This window comes from Copadichromis virginalis, linkage group LG15, assembly GCF_057382275.1.
Source record: "Copadichromis virginalis isolate Kocher_CV1m ecotype Utaka linkage group LG15, C_Virginalis_male_GT1.1, whole genome shotgun sequence".
NCBI classification, from domain to species: Eukaryota; Metazoa; Chordata; class Actinopteri; order Cichliformes; family Cichlidae; genus Copadichromis; species Copadichromis virginalis.
In genome coordinates this window covers 5,332,110-5,344,745 of record NC_140632.1, presented here as the reverse complement: position 1 = coordinate 5,344,745, position 12,636 = coordinate 5,332,110, and the positions used below count along the sequence as shown (strand labels likewise).

General features: G+C 40.9%; 1 protein-coding gene across 4 annotated transcripts in view; it reads left to right on the top strand.

The window, feature by feature from the left end:
* The first annotated feature begins 7,973 nt into the window (after window positions 1-7,973).
* LOC146691602 (MAM domain-containing glycosylphosphatidylinositol anchor protein 2) overlaps window positions 7,974-12,636 on the top strand; it is a 201,098-nt gene continuing 196,435 nt past the window's right edge. For all 4 annotated transcript variants that reach the window (XM_085431486.1, XM_085431484.1, XM_085431483.1 and 1 more), the window contains exon 1: window positions 7,974-8,739. In XM_085431486.1, coding sequence (XP_085287612.1) covers window positions 8,667-8,739 — 73 coding nt within the window. In that variant the 5' untranslated portion in view covers window positions 7,974-8,666. The remainder of the gene's footprint in view (window positions 8,740-12,636) is intronic.

Here is a 12,636-nt window from a genome sequence, read left to right as displayed (position 1 = left end):
ACGAACCCCTCCATTTCCACATAATTAATTTAGACTTGTTTTCTTTGTCCCCGAACTTTCCAAAGTAAGCTATCTCTCTGACATGCTCAGTTTTAATCCTTTATGTCAATGTTACTCTAAGGTTTTGCTCATCTTTTACTCTTTAATTCCGGTGCCTCTAACTTTGCCTACTTTATACTTTTTTGTCAGCAACAAATCTCCATCCTGTGGTTACCATTATTTCACAAATTACTTATGGTATTCATCCCTATCTGTCAAATCTGTGGCACAATCCTCAAACAGAGTTGGCCTCGCTGAACGAATGGGTCAGACACCGGAGATTTACCTAAAAGGGTTCACATCTCACGTGAGACCAAATGTCAGTGGCTTGTTTATTTATTTCTTCCTTACTTAGTGATCGACTATTTTTATTGATTTATTTGTTAGTGTTATTAACAATGTTTTCATGTTTTCAGTCACAGGTCAGTTATGTTCAGACACAAAACAAAACTATGATTAGGTTTAAGAAAGTGGTTCCAACTGACCTTTTCACAGTGTTGCTTAGTTACTGTAGGTTACGGTGTAGATTTCCCACAGAAGCATAAATCAGTTCTACAATGCCCAGTATTTTATTGCTCTGTCTTTTGTATTAATTTATTTTTCAGTCAAAAAACCTATACCTTCCTCCTTCAACACGATTGGTCAGATGCAGTGACATACCTGAAGCAATACTATTTATGACAACACCAAAATAGTAACATTAGAATGTGCTATAACAGGAGTGGGCAATTAACTTTTCCCAAGGGTCCACATGAGAAACTGGGACTGGGAGAATTAATTGTGCACCCCTGATATAGTGTCACGTTTTATCTTAATGGCAAATATTGCTGGTGTATATAAATGAACAGTAAAAGTCATATACTAAATTAGTCATCTGAAACTCTGTTAGGATGACTGATTATTCAGCAGTTACACAGGCTTCTTGGAGTTATAAATGTTAACAAATACATCATGCTGACGTACAACAACATCATGTTTTAGAAACTATTCAGCATTTATAGTCTCTTCTTATAAATGCTTAACTGTAACAGTGTTTGAGGGGTTAATTACTGTTAAATATTCATAAAACCATCGAAGACTATGTATTTTTCATACTTTATTTACAACATTGTTGACTTTTTTATTGAATATATTCATACACAACCTTTTAAAGTCAACAGACCTCAGTTGTCTTTGTCTGATATCAAGTATCAGCCCATTCGAGTAATAAAGTAGGTTCATACAGCTTAATTAGCATGCCATGTTAACTCTGTGCTGTCTCACCAAAACAGCCATGACATAATCAATCTGATGAGTTGGAACGAATCCCTTGGAGTGCAGCTGATCAATAGCCCAATAGGAAGTTCTCTGGTGTTAAAATGGATAGCTGCAGTATAGCTGAATTAGAGGCGACATAAAAGCTTTCCTTGATCACAAGACAGACAGATGAATGAATCGATCTGTGGAGATTCTTGTCCTTTTGTAAAATTGAAGGCACTCATTAAACCTCCCACACACACCCCCACCCCTTTTATTAAGAAAAGCAATTGAAAATATTTGTGACATATAAACATGTTTGGGCTACAGCTATGAGCACTACACATTTCATGCAGTGTTGGCAAGTTTCATACGGCTTCAAATATGCAGGTAAATTTGCATCACTTCAATGAATTAACTGATTATTCATCCTCTATTGGGACCTACCTGATATCTCACCAGAGACCATCACAAAGGGCTGCGGTTTCCGGATTCTGATGGCATCTTGATACTAACTGCTATGAACTGCTGCACCTGATTGTGAAATCTATTTCTTTTCACCCCAGTTATGTGTGTAAATACCACCGACAGGCTTCCCGCTGCCGTGAATACCGAGTGCCACTACCCAGGGAAAACGTGGGTGTCTGAGGGAACATTTGTAGAATAGAAACACGCGTTATGCCTGTCAGAACTGCCTTTTATTTTTACAGTCTGCCTCTCAGCACAAGAGCCTATGCTAGCTCATGTTAAAAGACTGCACTCAGAAAGGGAGTTTTCGTTGCAGCGAATATAAATGGGGGCAGCGCCTTTAATTGCAACAGAAATGCACTAAGAACAGACGTGGCACGGATCCCATTAATGTAACAAAACTTCTTTGCTGCATTTCTAGAGCATCAGTTCCCAAACATTTTTAAGAGAGCCCAACACAATGGTAGCCAACAAAACTACAATAGATAACTACAATATATGGCTTATAAAAGATTATATGCTGAAAGACTTTAACCATTTTGGAATAATCTTATTTTCTTCAGTGCTAGTAGGTTATACTTAGGGTGTACGAGGTGTACACAAATATTATGAATGTTGTGTTTTTTTTCACACTCCATCTCAGTGACAGGTGGTCTCTGTGATTTTTCCTTTTCATGTGCACAATACTCACTTTGGCTCTCTCACCTCTCATCCAATATGTTAAGAATGGACAGTGCCACAGATGATGGCGGATAGCTTTCTTCCACAAGCAGCCAAAATACGTCCATTAAGCTATTAGCCAAGTGCCGTTTAGCCATTTTAGTAAACTCTAATTCAGGCTGTGTCACAGTCACAGGCTGGCTCTGTCTTTGTGCTGTTTTAAATCTTTCCATCACTCGCTCTGACCATCACTATTTTTGCGCCAGCTAAGCTCCTTAAAAACTTCCAAGCCAGAAAGCCTGTTGAGTTTCTATGACAACCGGCAACCATGAGTTGACACTTAATTCGCTGCAGCATGACTGTGTTTTTAATGTGGTCATTTTTTATTTGTTTTATCCCCCCTTTTGTCTTCGTTTGTTTCTTTAACATGGTTAAAGCACAATAGCTAAACAATTAATGATCAGTCTGAGGGGATTTTGCCTGAACCCCAGGGAGTCACTTTGGCAAGAACTGTTTTTTATCAACACAACTCCACACCAACTAACCAAAGACTTTTTTTGATTAATGAAAACTGCACATGGCTTTTTCATACTTTGAAAAATGCAGTGTTGAAGTCAATAGAGTTCATACTGAATGATTTCTATCATTTTTCCCCCTCCAGCTGCATTTGGATAAACCACATGCAGGGCACTGCCATACTGTAAGTGCACGAATGACAGTAAAGCCAAATGATTTGCAGTCATTACAGTTAGAAGAATTTGCTCTGCCAGCTATGTGGAGACCTATTTTCAAAGTAAAAACTTCATCAGCGGGCACACAGTGAGTTACTATGCATGCAGGCTTGGCCGTGAGTCAGGCATTGGTAATTTCTGACTACCGGCCAAAAATGTAAAGTATATCCCATACTCCCTTGGTGCTTGTGACTTGGATGACTCCTCAGGTAGTTCACGGAAAAAGTAATTACAGCTAATTCAGCCATTAAATCTATTTTGAATCTATATGCTCAGGCCTATTTTATTTCCTGCAGTTTGTGTCAAATGCCATCCTTCTTGCCCACCAGATATAGGCTGACAATGATTCACTTCAGAAGGCGAATTCCAGCAGTAATGTATCAATTTAAATGAAGTAACAGCATCCGGATAGAACCGGATAGAAAAAAAAGGTGAGAACTGACTTACAGTAGTTAGTGAAACTGTTTCCACAAGTAGCTGGCTGATATGACTTTTTAAGGGGCAGCGAGATGGAAAAATACATGTTGTTCCATTTGAGATTTACTCATGTGTGATGCCAACCAGAGCAGAATATTGTTGGAATACCAAAGCCATAACCCTCTCTAGCATTTATTCTCACAGATTCACAGATACGCATGTCTCCCTGGACGACCACGGCCATGCGTTTTGCTGTGACGTCATCTGGACATTTGCTGTGTTTGAAAATGAACGCCAAGCCCAGAGAGACTTTCCCAAAATGTCAGATTGTCTTCTTTCATACCATACCCAACACCTCATGCACTAAAATGACCGACTAAATTTAGTGAAATGCCATACACCCAAAAATACAACAGTAGTGAGTGCATGTTATATTCATGAGCCCCTCTATGATGCTACACATGCAGACGCTCTGCTCACAACGGGCTCCATAATTGCATTCACTCCCATGTCAGGGCACTGTAGTAGCATAAGACATCATGAATATAAAGGTTGCATTATATTCCACAAGGGAAGAAGAAGACAGCGAGGGGGTGGTGGTGGGCATAGAGTGCAGAGTTATCCACAATAGACAGATGGGGAGTTAAAGTCTAAGCTTCCCTAGTGGTTGCCCACTCTTGTCCGTATTGGATGGGTGATGCAAAGGTACAGTAATAAACAGAATGATTAGCAGACAGCAGATGGAGGGTAAGCGAAAAAGCACACACACTACCATATGACAAAATACCTCATTTTTTATACTTGTCAGGACATTCAGCTGACTCATATCCAAGTCCAGACTGCATAACTGTTTCCGAGCAGTCCTGACAACCCTGATATTTTTCCTCTTTAAATCTTTTCAACAGCTCTGTCAGTTACTTGAGTTACTGTAAATCCAATGTCAAATCATTTCCAGAATTCCCTTTTTTCCTTTTTTTTTTTTTTTTTTTTTACAAAAAGTGACAGCTAAAATAAATCAGACTACTCCACTTGCCTCAAGGTGCTTAAGAAATAGAAAAATTTACTGGACGCTCACTTTTAAATGAGTTGTTGAAATTTAATTTAAGTATCTGAGAATGAAAGGACAACTTTTATTACGCCTTCCAAAATGAGATGTGCACATAATTTTACAAAGACTGAAATATATCAATCAAGAGAGGGTTTGATGTCCTGAAGATATAATAAACCCCCTGATCCCTCAATTTCCCTCAAAATGAAACAAATCGAAATCAGCCACTGGAAGAAAATGAGATCTGAAAGCTTACTTTTGGCATTGCACTAGTGAGTAAAATTGATAGATGAAGTTAGATGAGATTAATCACTTAGATTCCAAAATTTTACATTTCAGAATGGCATGTATCCAGTATTAGCTCCAAAGAGCACATTGTTTATTTTCAGTTCCTTATCTGATAGCAAGATATTGACAGTTCGGCTAAACATCTGTAAAGCAAGGGGAAACCCCTGATATTATTATAAGCATTGATCATGCTCAATCAGAATTTGGGCTTAGTCATTAAGGGAGTATAACTCTTAACGACTTCTTGGGTCTAGATGTCTTAAAAACCTGAAGAGGGCGCCAAACTACCCACTGCTGCTGCTCCAGCTGAGGAGAGACTTGCTGCTTCAAATAGAATTTTTCTGTCTCAACAAGTGGAGCATATTATTTCTTTTTAAATTAGCTATAAACAAAGATTTTACTCTTTTATTCATACGAATCACTTGTCACAACAAACTAGATTCTGACTATTTTAACTTGGGTCACAAAATATCTGAAAACAATCAGCTTAGAAATCAGGTTTACTTTTATATATTTATGTAAAACACAATGAATTAATTAATTATTATTAATTAATTAATATCATAAATTGCGCAGACGCCTCACTGGGTTTTGCTTCATATCCCTATGCCTGTTTGATCAGGGATCATACTGTTGAGCCTCTGTCTTTAACCATTTATCTGAAAAGTATACCATTTACTTCTCCACTGGGGAAAATATTACACTAATTAAAACCATTTAATTGAAATTGTGTTGCTAGGAAACAGTTTTTAGTCTCTGCATGCTCTTGATATTACCACTAACACTTAACAGGAAAAAAAAACACAAAACAATAAAGTGGGCTCATTCACAGTATAATATTTCCCGTACTTTGAAATAGTCTGTATGGCCACCTCTGTGTGACAATGGTGAAAGTGAAACACGTGTAAACGTGCATGATATGTCTTTTCTCTCGCTCTCTTTAGAACACTTGTAGTCACTCTAATAGAATATCATCAAACTGAGATTTTCTCAATTTTAGTATTAATTCAAATTTGTCTTTAACAATTTGTGTGTGTAAAATTTTTACTTTGGAGAGTGCGATTGTTATTAATGTTGTGTTCTTTTCAGTTGTTGGAAGATCCCTCAACTTAAATTCAGCTGATCAGTATGTAGACTATGCATTTTGAATAGGTTTTGATGGATGATTGTATTGAATTAAACTACTAGTTTTGAAATTGAAGCAGCAGAAAATGACAAAGTTGACCCTACTTAATCTAACTTAACTCTGCCCATTTACATTTTATTCTAGGTTGAACGAGATAAAGCTCCATGTAATCACCGATGACCAAACGGAGAAGTTGGTTCTTCCATCAGGGATCCCACCAACAGTAGAGGAGCTGCAAGGTGTTGTGAAGGATACCTTTGGGATTTCAAACAACTTAAGTCTTCAGTATTTTAAACCAAAATTTCAGGACTACTTCACTATTCGCAGAAGTGACCAGATAAAAGACAAAGACACTGTGAAGGTTGTTGGCATCACCCTGGTCATCCTGCCAGTTTTCGGCAGCCCCTCTGATCAACTGACTATGACTCATCATCCAATCCAGTTGTATCCAATGCAGACTCTGCTGCAACCACATCTTCTCAGGACACCATTATTCTCAAAAGGCAGAAGTTCACAGAACGTTGTGAGCCCTGGCCAAAGCTGTTCCCCATTCCACAGTCTGCACATGAAACTGAAATGTAACTGGAAAGAGCCACCGAGGAGTATAAAAAGAATGGAAATCTTCTGCCCACCTCCAAAGTAAAGACTGACATTCTCGAGAGGTTGGCTGAAACTGTATTTTCAATTATGGCCTATTCTTCCTATTATTTTGGGGAAAGCACTAGTGAAGAATTTCAGTGCATACAATCTAAATTAATCAGAAAAATATTATATTATAAATTTTGTATATGTTTTAAATTCCACAATAAAAACAATTACTGTTTGAATGTTGTCTTTGCGAAATTGATTCATTTTACTCAGAAAAGAAGTTAAATTAATTTGATTTTCTCTTACTATTCAGTCATTAATTATAATGTTTAATTGGAAAATTAGTGAATCCAATTAGAGTTTTAATTAAAAACAAAAAGTTTTAATTTTTTTGTAATGGATATTTTAGTCATTTTTACTAAACCTTTGCCAGATCGTTAGTAAATTCAAAGTAATTTTTCTCAGAGATTCATTTCAAATGAACTAATTTTTTGTTACAATTAGGCAATTTTAACCTTCAATTTGAGATTTTGTCCCTAAATTCAACACATATTTAAAAGACAATGTCAATAATATCTATTATTGTTTTTTGTTGAAATTTAATTAACATTTTATCTAAATTTTACATAAATCACTTGAAATTAAAATCTACTTAAGTAAATTAAGTGTCACTTTGTTGCCATAGGTTTTTTAAGTAACCTCTTGTCACAGTTTTTACAGTGTAGGAAGAGCTGCATACACCAGACTAACACAGACATCCCACTATTTCGGGCCAAAAGTAGTCTGCTGTAGCAGATGAGTGCTACATGACAGACAGCACCTCATCCACCCTGTCTGATAAAGGAGGAATGGTGAAACATGAGCAGGCGGCGGTGTAGACTGTTTTTGGGTGGTGATTGCAAAGGTCTGTCAAAGCTAGATCTCTTGAATTCCAATGCTTCCATCTCCCTCTCTCTCCCCCTCTCTCTCCTTCTCTCAGCATCCAGCAGCTGCGCCTCTCATGCCTTTCCTGACGCTGAGCGAAGCCTCCCATACAGATGAGCGCCTGGAAGCCACGCACCTCTTGACGTAGCTACAGACCGGTTGCGGTGCCACTCTGTCTCCGTAGCACGTATTGCGCAACGTGACCGCTGCTCAACTGGCACCACGGCGGGCACATCCGGCTCCCACCGTCGCCTGAAATCGCCAAAAAGTGGTGTGGTGACGCCGAGACAACCGAAAGCATCGCCGGGGAGCTGTGGATAAACCATCCGGCTGCTCCTGACCGGTCTGGACCCTCCCCTCCCCTTGCCTTTCTTTCTTTTCTTTTTTTTCTTTTTTTTGCCACCGGGAGAGATGAGTCGAGCGCGCGGCATCGGGGTGCAGTCGGGATGTGACTATGTGAGCGCGAGAGCCTCCACTGTATACAGCAGCAGCTGGACTACTTTAAAGCGCAGAAGGTGAAAAGTGACAAATCTGTCAGTGTTTTTATTATTATTATCATTATAATTACTATTATTATTATTATTATTATTATTAAGCAGAGGAGGTGCTTTCGTTTGACAGCTCACAGTCACCGCAGCAGTAAGCAGCAGAAGCAGCAGCCGTGGAGAGAGCTATGTTCGTGGGTACCGAGCCGCAATCCGCTTGTAGTCGAAAGAACCTGCGTGTCCCCGCGGGTCTTTGCTAAAGTCTACGGAATCGGTGGAGCTCACCTACCTGCAGTGGAGGAGAGTTTTTTCTTTTTTTTTTGTTCCAAGGCCAGGCTTTCTGCAGCCCCACTCCCCGCGCCTGCCTGCTTCTCCACGTCCTCCGTGGTGGTTGTGTCTCCGCGAGCGCTCCGCATTTTTTGGGATTGCGTGACACTTCCCATTAAACCGACCGTTACCTGACTCTGTTCTCCTGCTGCGCCCATACATACCTTTACAGCGAACAGTTGGCGGAGGGAGGGGTGGGGGAGTCGGGGTCTAAATCAGTCTTACGTGTGGATCGGAGCGGTGCCCGTGTCTATGCACCTCAGCCACACCGCCCCGGAAAGGACTTCTCGCTTTTGAGAGCTGGATATGCAGAGATTAACGTGAAAAGGATGGATCTAACTATCTGTGTTTTGGGGCTGTTGGCGCTCATCGTGGACGGCATCCGTTGTCAAGGAGTGTATGGTGAGTTTTTGCAATTTACTCCAAATGCGATAATGACCTTGTAAAATGGAAGGGAAAAAGTGGTTTCTCATAAATCGCCTGTTGTAATCCCCTTTAAATTCACAAGGAGAAACGAATGAATGAAAGAAATGCAAAATCAGCTTGCCCCAGGTTGACAAAGCAGGTCTGAATGTCACGTTTGAATAAGGGGGGCTCCGAATGCCCCGAGGTTATACAGCAAATCGCGTGTGTAGCCAATCATACACAGCCCCTTTTCTCATCCAATCCATCACTCACGGTGGTCGGTGAGCAGGCTAAATTTAGGAGGGAGGGGGGCATCCAGTGGATTGTTACAATGAAGCATGCTAGATTTTGTCTCGAATCCTTCCGACTGCAGATGATTTGTTAGTTATAATTCAAATGGTGGACGTGGCAAGCACCTTACATTAGGCCAGATACATTTTTTTGAATGTCATCCATTAAGGCTATAATCTGTTGAGCAGCGACACTTGGCACGCACAGTCATGAATGGTTTTCATGTGTGGTGGATCAGTCTGCCCACCTCTTTCGTATGTCTGTCTGTCTGAATTTGTCTCCCTCTCCCAATAAACACGCTTAGCAAGGAGCACACATTTCCGTCTGTGGTTGTGCAACCAGTGGCACAGATCACATCTCAAGTGAATCGTCATCCACAGAGCACCGGCAGCAGCAGCAACAGCAGCACTCTGAGTGATTCATGTGCCCTAACATGGGACATGGACTTGAGTTGGACAGCCCTGACCTCTCTGTAGTAACAGTGGCTGTTAGGGGACATTGTCAGGTCAAGTTAAGATGTGGGATTGTACGTTTCAGAGGCCGTTGCCAAGCGCTTCAAAAGATCTTTGTTGCCATGGTGTGTGAGTGTGAGCGCAGAGATGATGTAGCAAGAAAAGGTTACTGTGAGCATGACAGGAACAGTCATGGTGTTGCATCTGACCAATGATGCGCCAGGATTTTATCTGTTCTCCTCCTCTGGAGAAAGGAGGTAAATGAGATAATAAATCACAGCATATGCCCCAGCAGCCGTGGCATGACTGTTCATTTGCTTATACAGTTATTCCAATTACCTTATTTCTCCCACACCTGACACCTGTTGGAGCGTTATTTCACATTGAATCACATCTGAAAATGCGAAGGGTGCGCACACACACACACACACACACACACACACACACACACACACACACACACACACACACACACACACACACACACATTGATTTTATATCATCTTCAAACCTCAAAGCGGCACTCATTAAGCAGTCTCAGATTTGTACTTTAGGTGTTGTTGTTTGGAGTTAGCGAATTACTCGAGTTACGTATTAAGCCCGAGGGCAGAAGTTCTCATCAAACATTGATGCCTAAAGAAATCATTGCTTTTGCTCGATTCAATAACCACTAAAGCGGCCTTGCGAGATATATTCAGGTCAGGCAGGCATGACACTGACTATCAAAACTGATGTCTGATTAAAGCTGTGGATTCTTGGTGTGAGCAAACAGTCTACAGTGCAGCATGTGCAAGCTCATTAGAAGGAGTCATAGCCCATAGTGTTTGATATGATGTTGAGAGAGTGGTAGGTGTTGGGCTTGTAGCAGCAGCAGAAGGGACCGGGTGGGTGGGGGGAAGGTTTAGCAGATGGAACTGTTTGGACGTTCTGTGTTTGCATGTATGTTGTGCAGGCTAAAATGTTCCCCTGAGCTCTGTCAGCCCCCCCGACTTTCCAAAATTTGTGTGCCTCAGTAAAGATTTGCATAAGTCTTGCTTTCTAATCCCACTAACACAGTAATGGGAGATGAGCTGCACAGGTAGAGATAGACAGGTATAGGTTCTCAATCTCAAACTGTTATTCTATTCTTTTGAAAAATGACAAGGTATCGGCAAAAACCTCTAAACTATGCTTAAAGCAAGCTGCGTGCATCTCTTGGGAAGCGCTGTCAGTAAAAAAAAAATCTATTGGTGAGGTTCAAAAGTCAACATTTATTATTGATAGTGGCAAAACATTTGCATGTCCCCGTCAATGTATGCACTGAAGGGTCTGACGCATGGAGGGTGTGGGAATTGTGCACCAGGTGAAAGGCAGTGAGTGGGTGACTGGGTAATGCGAGAAGGGTTGACACATGAAAGTAGCAGTTACCAGGATTTCACGAAAGCTTTCAGGCAGAGCAAAGCTTCACTGCGCTGCACTACATTTGTCACATCTTTGAAATTGGAGTAAAAAAAACAAACAAATTAGCAATAGATATTCTTAGTTTCACATGGTGAACTGCATTTCAATATTCACCCCACTAGATTTCATTATCTTCTTTTTGTTACACTCAAACCATCTCCTATCTTTCCTTCCCACAATTTCTAAATTGACCCCAGTGCTTACAAATGGGACAATTTGCAAAAATGAGACTTTCAGCGATTAGTTTTATCCCTGAGCATTGCTGTACGTCATCATCGGCCGAGTAAATGGTGGAATCATGGTGTAGTAATGAAGAAATCACATACTAGTGTGTTAAGTGGTGCTGCCAGAGTCATTAAAGAGGATTGATGAAGGCTAGTCATCCCTCCATGACTTCAGGCCACAGTGGGAAAAGGAGACACCACTAAAGTACAACATCTGCTCCTCTCACTCCACTCCCTCCCTAATTCTTGCCTCTTTTTTCACACTTCTCCAGAAGATTGCTCTATTATGCCCACGTCTAATATTTGTTGCATTCCAGATATCCAGTAGGCCAATAACTGCTCCACCATCATAGCAAAATGGAGCTATCCCAATGCGTACAAACCTGGAAATATTCTCAAATGACATTAATGTGTAATGGCAACCAAGCTGTACTAAATAACAATATCAAAAGACTACAAGGGAACATGGCTCCTGTGATATCTCGGAAGTGTTGTTATGCGTGTTACTTTTCTGGAGATGTTCTTCCTCAGTATGTTCTCTTTGCATCAAAGTCAGTCGGCGACAGCTTCCATGGGATGTGCAGATGTTCCCGATCTCGTTTGTGTTTTGCTACTTAAGAGAAAAAAGTTCCTGCTGCTTCCCCTCCCATTCCACTTCTCCCTCACTCGCTTCGCCTTGCTCTCCCCATTTCTCACTTGCTCTCCCTCTCTCTCGTTTGCATTGAAGTCCAACCAATTGGTGGGGTTTCTTTTCATGAGCCCCGGTTCAGACGCTTTGGCTTCTAAGCTATGCAAATGCATTCTGCCAGTGAAACTAAAGCCGTCTTTGTTGGTTCTCAGAGGCCTCCTCCACAGAGTCCTTCATCATTCCCTTGGATCGGGACCCTCACATTTCCCACCGTAATGAGACCACGGATAACTCTATCGCTTCTCCTCCCTCTCACTTTCTGTCTCTGTTTCCTTGCCTGTCTATCTCTTTCCTGTCTCTCCCCCCACTCTCTGGAGGGAAACTGTACGGATGGACGTCTACAGTATATGTGCTTCAATCAGTGGTAAAATAGGATATGCAGCTCAGTATAGCCCAGAACAAGCAATCTGGTGCAGTGGAACTCTTTGCTGTGCACATTGGGGATTACTATGTACCCCTGGGTGGGGCTTCAGATAGCACCAACTTAATCAAACCGAATGTCAGTTCTCTTTGGACCCAGTCCTCTGAGATTGGCACTGAATATACAGTGCAGAGACAATGTTTGATCTTGAAGTCTGAAGCACTCCTGCCGTACTCAGTTCTCACTGGATAATCCTTGACAGTTTTACTTTAATACCCTAATACAGTGTGATTAAGGTGAAACATGTTTTCCATTGTGGTGAATTTTGGAAACCAGATTTCATAATCTCTCCAAATTCAAGTTAAAGCGGTGCTCCATCAAATACTATTCTTTTTTTACAGGTATTCTTATTATCAATTAGTATGCCTACTGGAGCAA